Raw genomic sequence first — 22,196 nt, 5'->3', positions numbered from 1 at the left:
AAATGTTCCTAATACCTACATTTCCCTGCGTCCAAGAAGGAAAAAAAAAAAAAAATCACCAAAACGACGAAATAAACAATGTAATAACCTAAAGTCTAAAAGGAGGATTCAGGAAGCATGGTAGGGGAGGATTTAGAGATGGCTGGGGTTTCACACACAGCCTCCTTGGTCCTCACAATGTCACCTGGGGGCAGAGTAAAGTGGCTGCCCGCTCAGCAGGTTCGAGGCAGTGTCAGGTTTTTTTAAGCACATTACTCAGTTAACTACCCGGAATATATTTACAAGAAAAATTTCGAGTCAATGTGTGTTTTATTCCCCTAGGATGAAGCAGACAAACAGCTCCAGTACACTACAGAACTACAAAAAACACGCTCTCTGTAGTCGGATGCAGTGATGAGCTGCCAAAATCTTAACTGGTTCCTTCCTTACCCCACGAGGGGGTCGTGGCCCACCCCCGCCCCAAGAGCCAGAGGGACCTGCCGGTGGGCGAGGTGGGGAGTCCCAGTGGTGCTTACCTGGGGCAGCTCCCAGGAAGCATCCAGCAGATCCCTCTGGCTCCTAGGGGTGGGGGAGCAGCCGCTCCCCTCACTGATCACATCAAAAGTGGTGCCTTAGGCGCCGACTCCGTGGGTGCTCCAGGGCTGGAGCACCCACAGGGAAAATTTGGTGGGTGCACCCACCGGCAGCTCCCTGCCCCGTGCCCAGCCCCAGCTCACCTCTGCTCCGCCTCTGAACGCGCCGCCCCGCTCTGCTTCTCTCCCCCCCCCCCCCCCCCCAGCTCACCTCCGTGGGCCTGAGTGCAAAGCCGCCGCTTGCTTCTCAGCCCTCCCAGGCTTCCAGCGCAGCTGATTCGCGCGCGGGGGGGGAGGGCGGCAGAGAGGCTGACCGGGGCGGAGCGTAACTCAGGGGCGGAAGCAGAGTGGAGGTGAGATGAGGTGAGGTGAGGTGAGCTGGGGCTGGGTGCTGCCGGTGGGTGCTCTGCACCCACCAAATTTTCCCGTGGGTGCTTCAGCCCTGGAGCACCCACAGAGTCAGCGCCTAAGACGCCACTTTTGGCTGGTTGTTACATTTAGAAGCCCTTTTAGAACCGGTTGTCCCTCCTCTGTGAGGCGTATGGACACAGAGAGGTCACTGAGGACACAATGACCCAAAGATAACTGACCGATAACGTCTCAGTAAGGTCTCATGTGTTTGCCAGTCTTTCAGAGTCTGTCAGAATAATTTCTGACAATTATTTAATATATAGTGTAGTAATGCTCAGAGCCACAATCTGGATGAGAACCTTAACGTAATAGGCACTGATTACCTACCATCCATTCTGTGATGCCCACAACCACAGTAACTAAGTGCTATGACAGCACAGAACAAGAAAGGAGTCTGGAAATCATTTATGCAATTGCAGGATTGCAATAAGGGTTAGCTTCCGGTCTCTGGGGCCTCCCTTGTTTCCCTATCTTGCAACCCGAGGACTGAACAAAAAGCTTTAAGGCAAATGTTTTTAAGTTTCTGAGAGACTCTGAAGAGTGACAATCTGACAAATTGCTCAATAAACCCAGTGGCCACAGATTCCAAGATTAAGCAAACTCCTCTGCCCTCCTGATCTCTTCCTTCTGAAGCTTCAGAAACGTTGGGCCTCATTCTCCATTGCCTTGCAGCTTGTGTAGTCATTTACTCCAGTGCAAAGTGAGGGCAAAGTAGGTGTAAAATGCCACCAGATCAGAATAGTAGTTTTTTCCACCCAGTTTGCACAGGTTCAAGTGATGAAAAGTTTCAGAGCTTGTCTACACTTGAAACACTACAGTGGCACACCTGCAGGGCTCTACCGGCTGTAGAGCTTCACTATAAACACCCACTACAGTGACTGGAGGGTTTCTCCAATTGGTATAATTAACGCACCTCCCCAGGAGGCACTAGCTAGGTCAACAGAACAATTCTCCCATCAACCTAGTGCTGTGTACACGGGGGTTAGGTCAACTTAACTCATTGCTCAAGGGTATAGAACTTTCTCACCCCTGAATGACATAGCTGTGTCAACTTAACTTTTGAGTGTAGACCTGGCCTCAGATGGCTAATCATCACACTAACAAGCTTTTCTAGTAAGCAGGTTAGGGTAGTGGTAAGAACTGGGGACTAAAGCCAATTGACACAAGCATAGAATCCCCTATCATACTGGTGCTGAACGATACTAAATACCACTGAATACAATCTACTAGGGTTAAACATGAGACTTGAATGTAAATATTTCCGGGGGAGTGTAGTAGTGCATGGTCGTCCAGCAGGATGTATAACCAGAACCAGTAAAATAACGGGATCAGTTACACAATGTAGTGTGGGGACCTTAACTCATGATCCTCATGACCTCTGTCAGAAGGGAAGAGATGTTTATTAATCTGGAATTTTCATGATAAATAAAAAGCATGGAACAATATAAAATCCTATTGCACAATTCTAAGAGAGGACAAATTAAACATTTAGTTTAAAAAAACAGACTAACAATATTGTCTTCTTACACAGAACCTGCAGAACATCGTGCTGTTCCAAGTTCTATGCTTTGCTGGTGCACGTCAGCCTTGGTGCCCCATTCATCATCTTCATTATTTCAGCTCTGAGCCTTCCACACAGCTTTACTAACATCTAAATCCTGACCTGCAGCCCTCCCTGCCTCTTACTATTCTAGACAAGGCCCTTTCTGTGAACTTCAGCCCCTAGAATATACTGGCACATCGCCCCAGACTGCCACCAAACACTATTTAAAAAAAAAAATTATAAGATGACGTAGAAATCCTTATCTAAGGTGTATCTAATTCCATTTCCATATATCCAGAGAGCCTGCTTTAAAAATTCAGTTTATGTTCAGCAATCCTAAATCTCCCCAATCCTGTTAATTAGGCACTAACTCAATCTCACACCAATTACAGGAAGACAAGGTGCAGAGACTGATTTATACAACATGGTTATACTTCAACAACGATTGCTTAAGAAAAGCCACATTTCCAAATCATGAACAAAAAATATTATTTCTGTCTTCTCCAGCAGGCTGACCTCTCCATCCAAGTATCTTCTCCCATTCCAAGATCATGGCTCTAAATGCTGATCATGTCCCGTCACAACCAAGACCACACACCATCCTGCTATTGTGGAAGCACAGCCAAATAGAAAAGGTCTTATTCTCACCCTATTCCCTTTCTGAACCCATTAACTCTTGCACCTACAAAGTTGCCAGTTGCTAATGTAACTAAGCCTACACTCAAATATTGCCAACAGTTTAGGGTAATATACAGAAGCCCAAGAGGAAAAGGCTGCCAAAAATTTGCAAGATTAAATTCTACCTGTGCTAAATCTTTTAAGACCTCTGGGAGCACTATTTCAGTAGATATATTTAAAGGTGACTGGAAACAGACTAGCTGAGTGACAGCGTCATCTTGTTTGCACAGGAATAGCCCTGGCTCTTTCTGATGCTTATAGACTGGCAAATCTAAACCCTCATTACACTGAAATGTTGATATCCCAGAGTAGCCTATTTGGACTGACTACTCTGAAGACCTCTAAAAGGCCAGAGTACAAGTTACCAGGCTCAGCTATGTTACATGATCACCCAAGATTGCCAGAAGGGCCCCTAAAGACCAGATACATAATGAGTGCTCTGCTTACTCTATTGTCAGGCATCTGCCATTTTAGGACAGCCCAAATCTTCAGCGATTAGAAAGGATTTAACAAGCTCAAGGCCTGGTCTACACTGAAAAGTTAGGTCGACCCAGCTACATCACTCAGAGGTGTGCAAAATCCTCAAACAGGTAAGCCGATCTAACCCCCGGTGTACATAACACTAGGTCGAAGGACCGAGCTGCCGCCTCTTGAGGAGGTGGATTCCCATGCTGCCAGGAGAACCCCTCCCATCCCGTATAGCAGTATCTACACTGAAGAGCTATAGCAACGCCACTGCCGCTGTAGCATTTCAAGTGGAGACAAGTCTTAAGTCATCCCCACTGTGTCTGTGAGGCAATAGGCCAACCCATCACTGTACAGAAATACTGAAAGTAAACCTTTCTTCTATTAGGCTGCAGATACCCGGTTTTGGGGCTGAGACACTTATGCAATATTCTTGTGCTGTTAGCAGCCAAATGTCCAAAAGTTCTGTGGATTGAAGGTGGCCCATCTTCAGTTTCCAGTGCCAGCCACCTAAAATGTCATTACTGAAAACGAGAGAATCAACATTTTTAGGTAAAAACCACAAGCACATACTTGGCTTGCAAATAGAGTGTACGTCAAGAAGCAAAGATATGGAAACAAAACCCCCCAGGAATTTAATTACTGGCTGGGAATCTGCTGACTGCCTGTTAATTGTTTGAGCTCCCAAACTGTTAAGTGACCACCCTACAATTTCTGAGTTCTCACCCCACATGAAGACATCCACAACCATGGCAAATATATCCAGAAATGTGAGTGTCTTTAGGAAACCCTTTCTTTTACCACAGTCCTATAACAACTCAAAAATGAAATTTCCCAATCCTCTCTTTCCTGTCACGTTCATAGACAACTAGAGACCTTTGTTAGGCATTGAATTCATCTCCCTTTGAATTGTTTCCAAATGTTCAGAAGATGAGAAAAAGCTTCCTTCACATCTTGTTATCCTAATGAAATGACGGAGATTCTTTATTACTACCATTGTGGAAAGAACACCTTGCAGGAATGTCCTGCCAGGCAAAGGCCAGATGCATGTGTAAGATACCAAATACCTGTGTAAGAACTGCTCAGAAGGCTCCATACTCCAAAATTCTACTTCACAGTTCATTCAATTTTATTTGCTCCAAAGGGAATTCTGTTTATTGGAAGATTCTGATATGAGAGAACTGCTTTCTGATCCCCGCAGTGAAAACTGGCAAGGCCGGAACAGCAAACAGCCTGTGAGGCCAGAAGAAACACTGCCTTCGACATAACCACATGTCATGACAGAGCCTCTCTGCAAATTATGATTCTTTCGATAGCAAAACCCTCAGACTGGAAAACAACAGAAGAATAGAAACTACGGGATGAAAGCATAAAGCCAATCTCCACCCAAAGTCTTCTTCCTAGCTATATAAAGGCAGCAATAATTGGTAATGGAGAAAATGACAGCAGATGCCCCAGAGGTGTCTTGTGAAATGCCAACTATTCCCTCAAGATAAAGAGAACAGTTGTCAAGGTTCCTCCCCCACTCTGAACTCTAGGGTACAGATGTGGGGACCTGCATGAAAAACCTCCTAAGCTTATCTTTACCAGCTTAGGTCAAAACTTCCCCAAGGTACAAAATATTACACCTTGGACAGGCCGCTACCACCACCAAACTAATACTGGTTACTGGGGAAGAGCTGTTTGGATGCGTCCTTCCCCCCAAAATACTTCCCAAAACCTTGCACCCCACTTCCTGGACAAGGTTTGGTAAAAAGCCTCACCAATTTGCCTAGGTGACTACAGACCCAGACCCTTGGATCTTAAGAACAATGAACAATCCTCCCAACACTTGCACCCCCCCTTTTCTGGGAAATGTTGGATAAAAAGCCTCACCAATTTGCATAGGTGACCACAAACCCAAACCCTTGGATCTGAGAACAATGAAAAAGCATTCAGTGTTTTACAAGAAGACTTTTAATAAAAAATAGAAGTAAATAGAAATAAAGAAATCCCCCCTGTAAAATCAGGATGGTATATATCTTACAGGGTAATTAGATTCAAAAACATAGAGAACCCCTCTAGGCAAAACCTTAAGTTACAAAAAAGATACACAGACAGAAATAGTTATTCTATTCAGCACAATTCTTTTCTCAGCCATTTAAAGAAATCATAATCTAACACATACCTAGCTAGATTACTTACTAAAAGTTCTAAGACTCCATTCCTGTTCTGTCCCCGGCCAAGACGACTACAGACAGACACAGACCCTTTGTTTCTCTCCCTCCTCCCAGCTTTTGAAAGTATCTTGTCTCCTCATTGGTCATTTTGGTCAGGTGCCAGCGAGGTTACCTTTAGCTTCTTAACCCTTTACAAGTGAGAGGAGCTTTCCCCTGGCCAGGAGGGATTTCAAAGGGGTTTACCCTTCCCTTTATATTTATGACAACAGTACAAGGTCATTTCTTTTGGGAGGAATGCCTCTTTTCTCAGGCAACTTCAGAGAACAAACCTTTGACTCTTGGTGCATAAAGCACAGGTTCATTTTCTATTATGGTTGCAAATCTGATGGAGAGAGGACACTACTACTTTGTTTACCTTTCTTCCCTTCTATATAGCCAGAACCGCTAAGTCCCAGCATCTAAATATTACACTGCCCTCTGCTTCTGGAACTGCAGTAGACACACAAAAATAATTTCTGGGCCAACATTTTTCACTAACTACTAGTTTTAAAATGATCAAAAAGGAAAGAAAAGTCTGCACGATCCTTCTGCTAAGATGACATAATTTGGAGAGCATACAACCTGGGACTCAGATGCATCGAGATGACTTCTTTATTCAGCCTTTCCTGATGGTTACAGTCTTCAGAGACCAACAGAAGCAAAACAACTCTTTTTAAAGTATCACAATAAGCAAAACGCCAAATTTCATTTGAATTTATTTTGAAAATCTTGTCCCTGCTCCAATTTCAGTGCTCAAAGACGAAACTGAAACAAGGTCAGGTTTGTTAGCTAAACTTACCAGAATTTAAGTGCCTACTGTAGAGTGACTCCGACCAGCTATGAATAAACACGCACCATAGGAACCACATTAAAAAGGTAAGTCTGATGACTGAAAAAGGCTAGAAACAACAGTGTTTTAGCTTCCCTGAAATATGGTTTGGGCCTCCATTCATTGTGACAGAAGAACATCCGGCATTTTATGTAGTAAGCATAAACCCAGATCCTGATCTCCATTACACTGGTGTAAATCTGATAACTCTGTCTTCAACTGAGTTACACCATTGTAAATGAGATCAGATTTCGGCCCACACTCTCAGGGCTAATGCAATCAGGGGAATCTCAAGTAGGAGTACAGAAGTTATTATAACTATGTATTTGGCACTGGTGCAACCATTGCTGAAATATTGTGTCCAGTTCTGGTGCCCACAATTCAAAAAAGATGTTGATAAATTGGAGCAGGTTCAGAGAAGAGTCACAAAAATGATTAAAGGATTAGAAAACATGCCTTATAGTAACAGACTCCAGGAGTTCAAGCTATTTAGCTTAACACAAAGAAGATTAAGGGGTGACTTGGTTACAGTTTACAAGTACCCAAGTGGGGAACAATTATTTAGTAATAGGTCTTCAATCTAGCAGAGAACGGTACAACACAATCCAATGGCTCAAAGCTCAAACTAGACAAATTTAGACTGGAAATAAGGCATAAATGTTTAATGGTGAGGGTCATTAACCATTGGAACAATTTACCAAGGGCTATGGTGGATTCTCCAACACTAATTTTTTAAATCAAGATCGGATGTTTTTCTAAAAGAGTGGCTCTAGGAATTATTTTGGGGAAGTTATTTAGCCTGTGTTATACAGGAGGTCAGACCAGATGATCACAACAGTCCCTCCGACCTTGGAATCTATGAATCTACATTGCTTTTTAATATACAATCAACTCTGCTAGAAGGACACCACATTTCCTGAACAGAATTTTGTTAAACCTTACATTAAGCACTTATGTTTTTAAGAAACATTTTTGTATTTCAATTAATAAAAAGAGGAAAACAGTTTCAACTAGTGTCACAGCTTTTCCTTGACATATAAATGAGAAAGTGTGAGCTATAGTATAAATGTCTCCGAGGCTTCAATTTACGTAAGAACGGCCATACTGAGTCAGACTAATGGTCCATCTAGCCCAATATCCTGTCTTCCAAAAGTAGCCAGTGCCCAATGCTTCAAAGGGAACGAATAGAACAGAGCAATTATCAAGTGATCCATCCACAGTTGTCCAGTCCCAACTTCTGGCAGTTGGGACACCCAGAACGAGGATGCATCCCTGACCACCTTGGCTAATAGCCATTGAAGGACTGATCCTCCACAAACTTATTTAATTCTTTTTTGAACCCAGTTTTCTTCTGGCCTTCACAACATCCCCTGGCAACGAGCTCCGCAGGTTGGCTGTGTGTTTTTATTTTATAAAGACTGATCAAGTAAGATGCAATAACAACCTGCAGAAGTAAACGATTTAATATTTTAACATTAAAATATTCTCTTGCTTACCGAAAATTTCTCCATTTTTGGCATATTCTGTCACAAGGTACAACATGCTTTTGGTCTCCATCACCTGTTGATGGAGAAATTGCACATTAGTTTAGTTGGAGAAGGATAAAAACTACATAAACATAGCTATTCCAGCCCTTCTCCCCCAGAGGAAGTCACTTAAGGTCTCATGCCTGCAACACGTAGACAGGTGCTTAAATTTAGTCATGTGACTGGCTTCAACAGGGCTACTCATGTGCTGATGGTTAGCCAAATGCTTAAGTATTCTGCTAAAATTGGAGCCTAAATGACAACTTAGATTTGATTCTTCGTCCCAAATAATAGCTATGAGAAGCTGACAACTCCAAATGCTAACTGAGTGAACAGACTTGGCCTGAAAGTGGTTTGCACTTGAGCCAACATGTCTGAGTGACTGTTCTGCCTAACTCCTCTTCTGACATGCTGGAAAATGATTAGTGTCTGTGGACAGGAAAGAAGCCTGGAGCCCTGGGTGCCCTCAGTCGTCATGGTGGAAAAAAAATGCAATGCACGTTTGGGAAAGACTGGCTAATCTGATAAATCATGAGATTCCATTGATACCATAATGCAACTGTGCGCAGTACAGTACTGGAACCATCACAAACCCATTTTCACCTTTCTGAAAATTTTACAAATAACTTCAAACTTCTTTCCTCAGATATCTATAGCCCTGATCGTGTTTGAGTAAGCTTTCCCACAAGAATAGCCTGCTCTCAATTTGGAAATACTGGGAAAAAAATCTACATCTCTAAATTTGACATCAAAATTTCTGCGCTATCCCTAACAAGGGGATTTCACTAAAGAATTCAGGACATGAGCTTACCAAGAAAATCAACCCCCAAAAGGAAATCTTCCTTGATTACACTCCAGGTTTTTTTTCTATGCATCACCCTAGCTTAATCTTTTAAGCGCTCCCTCAGTAGCTCATTACACAAGTAGCAGGACCAAAAACAGACTGAAAAACTGTATTTTAAAATAAAAATAGTCATTTAGGATTTTTTTCTCCAGCAAGTTATAACAATTTGAGCGTCAGTCACATTTTGGACGTCAACTATTTTAACAAACCTGAGCACTGTAATTTGAGAAACACACACCAACCTGAGTAAGCTGTGGGCGCAGCCTTCTTTAATCATGATTTTCCTGATTTTTATTTATTCACAACCTTGAAACTATTGCAACAGTTTCTAGTAAATAATTGTTTTTGAATAAATGTGTTTTTCTTCTTACGTTTTACAATATATTTTTAACATGTTGTAGCCATGTTGATCCCAGGATATTCAAGAGACAAGGTGGGTGACGTACCATCTTTTACTGAACCAACTTCTGTTGGTGAAAGAGACAAACTTTCAATCTACACAGAACTAAAGACGACACAGCTGAAGACGTGCTCTGTGTAGCTCAAAAGCTTGTCTCTTTCACCAACAGAAATTGGTCTAGTAAAAGATATTACCTCACCCACCTTGTCTCTCACATATCTAACAGAAAATTATAAAACCCACATGAATTACCCAAAAGATTTGATATCGCTCTACAGATAGAACGCAATGGCTAATCTTCAGAAACTCCACCCATATCTGGGTCCTTATTTAATTCTATAAAGGTCCAGAGTACATTTTGCCTGTAAATTTTCTTTTTTGAAAAACAAAAAAAGTATGGAAAGGTTGGTTTTTAACCCAACACCTGGAGGAGACAGGAAACGTCAATACTGTATTTTCTACACTAGAAAGCCATGAATTTGGTCCCCATTACATCCAGCACCCTCAAATAGGGAGCTCTGAGACTCATATTGTGGACATACTACTATGATGGGCACATTATATGTAGATAGATTAGAAAGACTCAATGTTTTTGACATGCTAACGTTACTTTTATCTACTTACCTATCTACCAAATGTATTTCTAATGTGCCAATGACAATAATATCTAGGAGGCAAACAAAATTAAAAGTTGCATTACCTTTGTCTGTAACTGTCCTTGCTTCCCTCCAGTCCCTAATTTAACTCCTTCCCACTCCTCTCTCTCCCTCGTTTTTCTTTTCTGTCATTCATTAAGGAGATCGTGGTGAATCTTACTTATGCTTGCTACTAATTTTATCCCCTAACATTTGCCTCTATTCTATGAATCACAAGTTGATTTTAAAAGGAAATGCCAGACTATTTCCCATAATGTGAAATTAAAGCTAAACAAGACTTTGCTAAATCAAGCCCTTTGTCTTTATTCAGTGGAATAATTCTGTCACCAAAGAGTTGATCCTTTATGTGAGCAATCCCATTGCCTTCACAGGGCTTCAGCATCAGGCCCTCAGTTTGAATGCAAAGGGGTTTTTTCTTTTGTTTTATTTTTTTGGTGCCTGCAATTTGAGTTAAACATGTTTCTTGCATGACATTTCAAATACAAAATCAGATGAAGCACCATTCATGAAATGTTGGCCTAAATTTACTAAAAAGGTTGTTGACAGGGAAGTTAGGCCCAAAATGTAGATTCTGTAATATAAGGATTTATATTCAGATCAAACTCTTACCCTGCAATGCCAATAACCCAAAATGCCAGGGCACCATGTTAATATGAACAACAGAAAATGAAAGATACTTGAAACAAATGTGAAACTGACTGATCTATTTTTACCATCCAATTTAAGTGAAATGCAAAAAGAATACAACATAAATAGCGAAAAGTAAAACAGATTTTTAAGAAGTCTTTCAGGTCTAGAGTTCGATCATCCAGGTTCCTCAAGTCTTGAGTGGGAAGTGAAAAACTTAGAAGACGTTACAGCTAATATTGTTCTCTGAGCTCATGCAGTCCTTCCGCACTGAAAGAGCCCAGCAGAATGTGTGGAGGCAAACAATGTCAGAGTCCGGGAAAGCAGAAAATGAATATGAGGACAGGAGGGACGAGCAAGATGAGAGGTTAAGAGCTCTTTTAACTTAGAGTTTACTTAAAACTAAAAATTAAGAATTAACGACGAACTAACAATGAATGAGCTGAACCTACCAAACATGGTGGGTTGCCCCATTATAGGGCCTCAGCCTTAGCCCTGGTCTACACAACAAGTTTAGGTCGAATTTAGCAGCGCTAGATCGATTTAACCCTGCACCCATCCACACGACGCAGCCATTTTTGTTGACTTAAAGGGCTCTTGAAATTGATTTCTGTACTACTCCCCGATGAGGGCATTACCGCTGAAATCGACATCGCCTGGTAGAATTTGGGGTAGCGTGGACGCAATTCGACCATATGGGTCTCTGGGAGCTATCCCAGAGTGCTCCATTGTGACTGCTCTGGACAGCACTTTCAACTCAGATGCACTAGCCAGGTACACAGGAAAAACTCCGGGAACTTTTGAATTTCATTTCCTGTTTGGCCAGCATGACGAGCTCATGAGCACAGGTGACCATGCAGTCTCAGAATCGTCTCCAGCTTTCATCCAGACCGCACCACACGATCCATTGTCTACAGCCAAGCTCTACGACACAACCACATTTGCTCCAACCCCTCAGACAGAGACAAACATCTACAAGATCTCTGTCAAGCGTTCTTACAACTACAATACCCACCTGCTGAAGTGAAGAAACAGATTGACAGAGCCAGAAAAGTACCCAGAAGTTACCTATTACAGGACAGGCCCAACAAAGAAAATAACAGAACGCCACCAGCTGTCACCTTCAGCCCCCAACTAAAACCTCTCCAATGCATCTTGAAGGATGACCCACCACTCTCACAGATCTTGGGAGACAGGTCAGTCCTTGCTTACAGACAGCCCCCCAACCTGAAGCAAATACTCACCAGCAACCACACACCACACAACAAAAACACTAACCCAGGAACCTATCCTTGCAACAAAGCCCGTTGCCAACTGTGCCCACATATCTATTCAGGGGACACCATCATAGGGCCTAATCACACCAGCCACACTATCAGAGGCTCGTTCACCTGCACATCTACCAATGTGATCTATGCCATCATGTGCCAGTAATGCCCCTCTGCCATGTACATTGGCCAAACTGGACAGTCTCTATGTAAAAGAATAAATGGACACAAATCAGACGTCAAGAATTATAACATTCAAAAACCAGTTGGAGAACACTTCAATCTCTCTGGTCACTCGATTTCTGACCTAAAAGTGGCAATCCTTCAACAAAAAAACTTCAAAAACAGACTCCAAAGAGAGACTGCTGAATTGGAATTAGTTTGCAAACTGGACACCATTAACTTAGGCTTGAATAAAGACTGGGAGTGGATGTGTCATTACACAAAGTAAAACTATTTCCCCATGTTTATTACTGTTCCTCACATGTTCTTGTCAACTGCTGGAAATAGCCCACCTTGATTATCACTACGAAAGGTTTGTTTTCTCTCCTGCCGGTAGTATCTCACCTTACTTGATCACTCTCATTACAGTGTGTATGGTAACACCCATTGTTTCATGTCCTCTGTGCATATAAAATCTCCCCACTGTATTTTCCACTGCATGCATCCGATGAAGTGAGCTGTAGCTCAGGAAAGCTTATGCTCAAATAAATTTGTTAGTCTCTAAGGTGCCACAAGCACTCCTTTTCTTTTTGCAGGTACAGACTAACATGGCTGCTACTCTGAAACCTGTCAGAATTGCAAAAGAGCTCCAGCATGGACCGAACGGGACATACTGGATCTGATCGCTGTATGGGGAGATGAATCCGTGCTATCAGAACTCCGTTCCAAAAGACAAAATGTCAATACATTTGCCAAAATCTCCAAGGGCATGATGGACAGAGGCTACAACAGCAACCCGCAGCAGTGCCCCATGAAAATTAAGGCGCTCAGGCAAGCCTACCAAAAAGGCAAACAGCTACTCCGGATCAGAGCCCCAGACATGCCGCTTCTATGATGAGCTGCATGCAATTCTAGGGAGTGCCCCTACTACTACCCCACCCCTGTCCGTGGACACCTGCAAGGGGGGAGTCTCACGCAACAGGCATGAGGATTTTGGGGTGTGGAAGATGAAGAGGAGGAGGATAGCGCACAGCAGGCGAGCAGAGAAACCATTCTTCCCGACAGCCGGGAACTGTTCATCACCCTGGAGCCAATACCCTCCCACGGCGGGCTCCTGTACCATGAAGCTGGAGAAGGCACCTCTGGCACCTCCATCTGTACCTTTGTAAATATAATATATGGTTTAAAAGCAAGCGTGTTTAATGGTTAATTTGCCCTGAAGACTTGGGATGCATTCGCGGCCAGTAGAGCCCCTCCTTTTAAATGGCCAACCCAACGGGTGCTTGGTATGGGAAAGGAGGGCGCTGCTGTTTGAAACCATTCCCACATGTTATGAAGGTTGAAGAAACCGAGAGACTGTAACTTACCGTGGCTGCCTGCATCTGAATTCTGTTGCCCGGCCCTTTGTGTGTGATCTCTCACACCAAACTGGCAGACCCTCAATGTAAGAGGCAAAATGCGACCTTGTAGCGAAAGCACATGTGCTATGTAATGTTAACAGCTTGGTTCACCGTGAAAGTGTCTACCCTTTGTTCTCTAAAATGTCTTTTTAAATACTATTCTCCCTTTTTTCCTCCCACAGCTGCAAATGTTTCAACGCTCCCCCTATCATCTCCGTAACAGAGGCTAGCACCCTCCTCCCCAAATCCATCCATGGAACAAGGAGAAACATGCCTAACCCTGGACTCCAGTGACACAATGGGTTAGCACACAGTACTTTACGGGGGAGGGATAGCTCAGTGGTTTGAGCATTAGCCTGCTAAACCCAGGGTTGTGAGTTCAATCCTTGAGGAGGCCATTTAGGGATCTGAGGCAAAAATTGGGGATTGGTCCTGCTTTGAGCAGGGGGTTGGACTAGATGACCTCCTGAGGTCCCTTCCAACCCTGATATTCTATGATAAGGCAGAAAAAAAAAAACCCACATTCGCGATTAAGATGAGAGGTTGCGGGAGCAAGAGGAGAGGTGGCGGCAGCATGATGAAAGGAGGCAGGATGCAATGCTGAGGCTACTGGGGGATCAGACTGATATGCTCTGGCGTCTGGTGGAGCTGCAGGAAAGACAGCAGGAGCACAGACCACTGCTGGAGCCCCTGTGTAACCGCTCACCCTCCTCCCCAAGTTCCATAGCCTCCTCACCCAGGCACCCAAGAATGGGAGGTGGGCCTTCCGGGCACTCCACCCCAGAAGACTGCCCAAGCAACACAAGGCTGGCATTCAGTAAGTTTTGAAGTGTAGTGTGGCCTTGTCCTTCCCTCCTCCCTCATCCACCACCTCACCAGGTGCTTCCCTCCTCCCCCACCCCTCCCAGGCTACTTTGGTAGTTATCCCCCTATTTGTGTGATGAATAAAGAAAGAATGCATGATTTTGAAACAATGACTTTATTGCCTCTGCAAGCGGTGATCAAAGGTGGGAGGGTGGTTGGCTTACAGACTGAACCAAGGGGGTGGGTTTTCATCAAGGAGAAAAACAGAATTGTCACATCGTAGCCTGGCCAGTCATGAAACTGGTTTTCAGAGCTTCTCTGATGCGCAGCATGCCCTGCTGTGCTTTTCTAATCGCCCTCGTGTCTGGCTGCACGTAATCAGCGGCCAGGCAATTTGCCTCAACCTCCCACCCCACCATAAATGTCTCCCCCTTACTCACAGATATTGTGGAGCACACAGCAAGCAGCAATACCAATGGGAATATTGATTTCGCAGAGGTCAAACCGAGTCAGTAAACTGCGCCAGCGTGCTTTTAAGCTTCCAAATGCATATTCTACCACCATTCTACACTTGCTCAGCCTGTAGTTGAACAGCTCCTTAATACTGTCCAGGGTGCCTGTGTATGGCTTCATGAGCCATGGCATTAAGGGGTAGGCTGGGTCCCCAAGGATAACTATAGGCATTTCAACATCCCCAAAGGTTATTTTCTGGCTGGGAAGTAAGTCCCTTCCTGCAGCTGTTCAAACAGACCAGAGTTCCTGAAGATGTAACCATCATATACCTTTCCTGGCTATCCTACGTTGATGTCAGTGAAAAGTCCTTTGCGATCCACCAGTGCTTGCAGAACCACTGAAAAGTACCCCTTGCAGTTTATGTACTGGATGCCAAGGTGGTCCGGTCCCAAGATAGGGATAAGCGTTCCGTCTATCTCCCCACCACAGTTAGGGAATCTGATTGCAGCACATTTCCCAGAGTCACTACCCTTGATAGCAACCGCTCAGTAATTGCGATGGCTACTTGGATCACAGCAGCCCTCACAGTAGATTTGCCCACTCAAACTGATTCCTGACTGACCAGTAGCTGTCTGGCGTTGCAAGGTTCCAGAGGGCTATCGCCACTCGCTTCTGAACTGTGAGGGCTGCTCTCATCTTGGTATTCTTGCGCTTCAGGGCAGGGGAAAGCAAGTCACAAAGTTCCATGAAAGTACCCTTAAATATGCGAAAGTTGCGCAGCCACTGGGAATCATCCCAGACCTGCAGCTATGCAGTCCCAGCAGTCTGTGCTTGTTTCCCGGGCCCAGAATCGGCATTCCACAGTATGAGCCTGCCCCATTGCCACCAGGATGTCCAAATTGCCAGGGCCTGTGCTTTGAGAGAGTCTGTGTCCATGTCCTCATCACTCTCGTCACCGCACTGCCGTCGCCTCCTCGCCTGCTTTTGGAGGTTCTGGTTCTACACATACTGCAGGATAATGTGCAAGGTGTTTACAACGCTCATAACTGCTGCGGTGATCTGAACGGGCTCCATGCTTGCCGTGGCATGGCGTCTGCAGGAGAGCAGAGTTGCAGTGGAAGCGGTGGCTAAAGACGGATGCCACGAGAATAGATATTTATAGAGAACGACGAGAGGGCCTGCGAGGTGGATTCATGAGAGCAGAGTTGCAGCGGAAGCGGTGGAGGATGACGGTTAGCACCATGCACATTTCCCGAGGAAGAACACATGTACCCGGGAGCCCATGACAGACAACATGGAGAAATTTGCTATTGAGACAATAGCAGCAGAGCAGAGTTGCAGCGGAAGAGATGTATGACGATGGTTAGCAGTCCTACTACACTGTCTGCTGCCAGCAGCACCCAGGACACAACAGTGATGGTGTCGGTGAGCTGAGCGGGCTGCACGCTTGCCATGGTATGGCATCTGTGCAGAAAAAAGGCATGAAACAATTGTCTGCCATTGCTTTCACGGAGGGAGGGACGACTGACGACATATCCAAAACCACCCTTGACAATGTTTTTGCCCCATCAGGCATTGGGAGCTTAACCCAGAATTCCAATGGGCGGCCGAGACTGTGGGAACTGTGGGATAGCTACCCACAGTGCACCACTCTAAGTCTATGCTAGCCATGATAGTGAGGACGTACTCCGCTGACTTAATGCACTTAGTGTGGACATACGCAATCGACTGTATAAAATCAATTTCTAAAAATAGACTTCTATAACATCGACCTAATTTCATAGTGTAGACATATCCTTATGTGCCAAACTTAACTTTCTCACCCACAAAAATGTTAAGGTATAGCAATGGTTCTCAAACTTTTGTATTGGTGACCCCTTTCACACAGCAAACCTATGAGTGCGACCCCGCTTATAAATTAGGAACACTTGAAATATTTAACACTATTATAAATGCTGGAAGTGAAGCAGGGTTTAGGGGTGGAGGCTGACAGCTTGCGTCTCCCCACGTAATAACCTTGTCTGCCCCTTTCATTCATGGCCTCTAACACCAGTGAGTTTGGCGTAGGGAAAAGGTGGGCAAACTACGGCCCGCGGGCCACATCCGGCCCGCGGGACTGTCCTGCCCAGCCCTGAGCTCCTGGCTGGGGAGGCCAGCCCCCGGCCCCTCCCCCGCAGCCTCCACACGACACCAGCGCTCTGGCCCGCCGCGCATGGCGGCGGCGTGGCTGGCTCCGGCTGGGCGGTGGGGCTTTGCTGCTCTGAGCAGCATGGTATGGGGGGGGTTGGATAAAGGGCAAAGGGTCCTGAGGGGCAGTCAGGGGCGGAGGTTCTGGGGTGGGGCAGTCGGGGGACAAGGAACAGAGAGCGTTGAATAGGCGTGGGAGTCCCGGGGGGCTGTCAGGGGCCAGGGATGTGGATAGGGGTTGGGGCAGTTAGAGAACAGGGAGAAGGGGTTGTGAAAATAAAAATTCCATTCTCTTGGAAGGGACAGAATTTTTTTTAATCCGCTCTTTTGCAAGTGGGCAGAATTGTTGCTGGGCTCTGCCAGAGAGTCTTGGCTGGGTTCACAAAACCCTCATTTATTGGGGGAGCAATCTTGCAAGAGGTTGAAGTTTGGAGGATGTCCAACAACTTATGATGTGGGACTCTGCAACTTCTTCCAGCGGTATACCCAGTGAGTTTGCAATCCTCTTAAACAGTTCTTGGAACTGTTTAAAGTCATCCCCGTCGTGGGTGGTCGGGGCATGATAGTTTCATCTGGAAAGGAGGATGAAAAACCGGCAGCCGCAGTGACTTCCTGATCCAAAGTCTTCTCCAGTTTCTCGATTGCCTCTTCCAGGGATTTAGAGGGTCAAGGTACTGAAGGTGATGGAGAATGCCTTGACTTCTCCCTGTGTGGACTGGGAGGCTTAGGGTAGTGTTGGCGGCACGCTGCCCATGGGTCCCAGTAGGGATACTGTGGTGGGAATGATATTGGTGGCAGCATCCAGGGGCGTCTGTACCATCCTTGAGTTGCAGGTCTTCGGTGGTACTGATGTTGTTCTAGTGGACCCGGTCTGGTGTGTGTCTGTATAGGTGAAGAGCAATGGGAGGAGTAGATTTTTCCTTCCTCATTATCATCCTCATCACTGGATAAAGGAGGAGCTGATCAGGTTCACATAGTGAGTTGGCATGGTACCAAGCGTGCTGGAATAATGTCGGTACTGAGGAGTGGAGATTCCGGTGTTGACGAGACTAAAAGGTCTTTATGTTGGAGAAACTGCTGTGGTACGGAGAGCATCAGTTCTGAGCAGGGTGCTGTCAGTGGTATTGATACCTTTACTGCGGTCGTCAGTGCCGAGGGTTGTGCACTGTGGATGACACCATAGATTGTAGCGCTGCCAAGCTGCTCAGTGCTGCTGCCGCATGTTTGAGCGGCTCTGGTGGTACCGAGGCAGGGATTGTAGGTTTTCCTTTTGTGCCTTTGACTGAACCCAACTGCTTAGGGTCTTTGGCTTGCACAGTACGGGATGGTTCCACTGCCTCAGAGGTAGGTGGTCTTGGTGCAGTCAGTACCAAAGGGGTCTGAAAGGTCAGGGAACTACTGGTCCTATAAGGTAACCATCCTGTCTTCTTCAAATCTGTGTCCATATGATCCCACTCTAGGTAACTGATAAGCACTGTCTCATCTAGAAGGTGGGATTGAGAAGTCCTGGCAACCGCTAAATAAAGTGACTGTAACACTGTTCTATCAAATTTGGTGTAGCTGATGTAGACTGACCAATTACTGAGGAAAGTGATGGTCTCTTCTGAGATAATCTTGGCTTCTTATTGGGTGAGTACACAGAAGACTGTTGCCAAAGGTAGGTGGGCATCCTCTGTCTGGACTGTCTTTGGTATCTAAAGAGCTTGAGGTTTAGGGCTGAAGTGTAGAGGCAAACAGGTCATCACCCTCCTAATTTGAACAGAGAAACATGATCTTACATCTAGGATGAAGGAACATCATATCTGCAGAGTGGGGGAGTGCATCCTGGAGAGAAGAGACTCTCTCCTAAAAAAAATTAAGGCACTGTAGTGGACAGATAACACAAAATGAGCTCCCAGTGTGACAATATAGCAAAAAAGGGCTAATGTGAACTTTGGATGTATAAATAGAAGAGCAGTGAGGTGATTTTACCTAGGTATACGGCATTGGAGAGACTGATACTGGAATACTGCATCCAGTGGCCTCATTTTAAAAATGATGCTGAAAAGTTTGACAAGGTGCGGAAAAGAGTCAGAAATTTCTCCCAAAGGCAGTGCTGATCTTTGCGCCGATTTTTGTATTGTGAGTTTGGAGATGTGCATCAGGGCCAAGTGTAGTGTAGTCAGTGCTGAGCATCACTTGCCCCGATTGAATGAACAAGCTTAGCACTCCGCTGCTGAGAGGAGGGCAAGGGTTTGAGTCTCTCCTTGTGGGACGAGGGGGATCAGTACAGGCAGCAGTGTCTATCCAGGTGTTCAGATCTCACTTGCCTTGGTGAGGACGCAGTACTGATTCTCAGTGCTGGGGTAGGAAGTTGGCACCAAGATAGTCTTCGCTGGTTCCTGATCTTTGCCTGATGTGCTGTGGATTTTTGCCAATAGTGAACTTGGATGTTGCGTGCCAGATTGCAGGAGCATTGGCTGACTGGAACTTAGAGACCAGATCAATCTGGGATGTCAAACTTCGCTCTTCGGGCTCTTAAGTCCCTCTCATTGATTGTCTGAGTTAATATAAATTCTTCTGAGAGTCTCTGGACTTAGTTGTTGAGATGGAAAAGGAACGGCATACCGAGCAGCAGTCTAACACATGGTTCTCCCTGAGATGACAAACACAGCAGCTGCGGCCATCTATGAGTGAAATGAGTGTCACAGAACTGCCACAGTTTGAATCATGTGGGTTTTGAATCTGCCAGTTTAGGTCTGGATACCAGGTAAAAATAAGAGAGGAAAAAATTTAACTTTAAATTTTTCTTTTTTTTTTTGGGCAGGGTGGTGTGTGTTAATACAGAAAAATTTTAAAAGGAGGAATTTGAAGAGAATTAACTAATTTACAAGAGAAAATTCTGCTAAAAGGAAGGGGGTGGACACCACTTGTTTTGTCTCACTGCCATGGGCAGTAAGAGGAACTGAGAGTTGCAGCCACTTTTAGGCTGAAGGCACGCACTAAGGCATGCACAGCACACCTGTGGCCCAATGAACACCACTAGCTAAAGATTCTACTCTCATGCACGAGGCCCAGGTGGGCACCTACACGGAGATTGACATGAACAAATACTGGAAGAAATGTAACCTACTGTAGGACAGCAACTGTACATGAACAGCTCAATTCAACTGTTAAACTGCCAAACTGGCACGCTCAGACATTGTCTCTCTGCCATTGCATTATGCCCCCCCCGCCACACACACACTGTGCTAGCTCTTTTCATAGTCAAAGCATTTGTACTGAAAATGCCAGGCTTAAAAAACAAAAATTACCAGATACTGGCTCAAAGACTAAAAACTACATTGTGCTTTCACAGTCTGACCTGTGTGAAGGGCAGTGTACAGCTACATATCTCCAGGAGCAGTGGAGGGAAGGAATCATGCCTCCAAGCAGGGAGTTATAAGCTAGTGGCCCATGACAATATCACACCAAAATGCTCTGTACCATATTTCTCTTTTTGAACATATCCTCATAATTACCCCTCCCTCTTACCCAGCCCTTGAACTCTCACCCATGCACACACATGTAGGTGTAGACATATTATATTCTTGAGAGCCAGAGGATCAAATCTACTAAACGATGACCTGTAAGAAAAATGCCCCCCTCACCTGCACACACTATTCAGAGGCAATGCCAGGTCAGAAGCCAACCCCTCGAAACATCACATGAGGGAAGAAGAGGGTGCTGAGATTCCTACCACAATGTGTTATCCCTAGACCCTATTTGGGGGATCCAGATTTCAAATTTGGTCTCTAGCTGGTAGGCATCTGAAAAGGTTGAGGACCCATTCTCTTGCTGTTCCCCCTCCCATCCCAGAGCTTCCTCGAGCTTTTGGGTTGCTGATGAGAGGACGGGTTGTGTAGAATTTCTCTACTACTATACTCCTGCCTTGTCCTCCACTTTTGAGTTCACCTCCCTTGTCAATAGTTCCAGTACTGCCCCTGCTCAAAGCAGAAAACATCTGGATGCCAATAAGACAAGCTGGCATTATAAGTCATTAATCATTTCATACAGATTTTGATTCAGCATCAGTGGGAAATGTGTGTGGCATGCCTGATTAGATCAGAAGGACTAACTATTGAATGCCTTGAAATTCTTTATACAATATATTGGGTTCTGATGCCAGCCTCAGTCTTCAGCAGGACTGATACACAACACCGTCCTGACATCGGAAAAGACTCAGCAGCATCTCTACGCTTCAGACTTCAAGGAAGTGTGTGCAATGAAGAACAAACCAAGAAACTTCTGAAAATGAACTCCCTCTACCTCATCTTTTTGTGCCAAAGACCGTTAAATCATCAAGACACAATAAGACAAGGAAAGGGCAGTTTCACCTTTAACTCTGAACCCACCCAGCTGTATTGCAAACTGCATACATCGACTGAAAACAGTCAGCAGATACAAAGATTCAGTTCAGAATTACACAAATAGGTTTACGGACAAATTCTATAGGTGGATCTGCAGCATCATGGCCTACTGTGTGTATACAGATTTATTCATGACTTAGGAAAAATGAAAATCCATATAATCATTTGCCCTGCATCTTGTGTACTTGCTTACACCCACACAGACAGGCAAGGCAGCATTCTGCAGTGATGTAAATGACCATACAACAATGAACTGGGACCTGGATTTTTAGGGGAACTGGGCAGTTCAAAGAATTGGGTTTAAGAATCTCCCACTTACAGGTGGTTGGTTTGAACTGAAAGCTACCACTTATTGGAAGGTTGGTAACTTCTCTGAAAGGAGACTGGTGGGTTCAGTCCAGATCCCCGTGGACAAGACTTTATAAGATTACCAACAAGGGTGCCAAATGTTATGTCAGTGGGTTGTCTCAGCAGAAAAACCAAGAAACAACAAAAAGAAAAGGAGTACTTGTGGCACCTTAGCGATGAAGTGAGCTGTAGCTCACGAAAACTTATGCTCAAATAAATTGGTTAGTCTCTAAGGTGCCACAAGTCCTCCTTTTCTTCTTGCGAATACAGACTAACACGGCTGTTACTCTGAAACATGAAAAAACAATGGTCACTCTCAGTTTAGGCACATAGGCAAAGTAATGTGAAGGAAACTTGCACTGCTGCTGCTCATACTGTACCTGCTCTGTGAATAAATAGGAGGCTCAGTCTCCAGGTATCTTAGTCTAGCACCTCTC

The 22,196-nt window shown here is 44.9% G+C and overlaps 1 protein-coding gene across 1 annotated transcript in view; it reads right to left on the bottom strand.

Moving 5' to 3' along the window:
- SIK2 (salt inducible kinase 2) overlaps window positions 1-22,196 on the bottom strand; it is a 116,551-nt gene that overhangs the window by 81,937 nt on the left and 12,418 nt on the right. The window contains exon 3 of the mRNA XM_084611632.1: window positions 8,193-8,256. Coding sequence (XP_084467758.1) covers window positions 8,193-8,256 — 64 coding nt within the window. The remainder of the gene's footprint in view (window positions 1-8,192; window positions 8,257-22,196) is intronic.

Source organism: Lepidochelys olivacea (assembly GCF_965140295.1).
Source record: "Lepidochelys olivacea isolate rLepOli2 genome assembly, chromosome: 22".
NCBI lineage: Eukaryota > Metazoa > Chordata > Testudines > Cheloniidae > Lepidochelys > Lepidochelys olivacea.
Note: the sequence above shows the minus strand (reverse complement) of the source record. Positions and strands in the feature narration are given on the sequence as shown.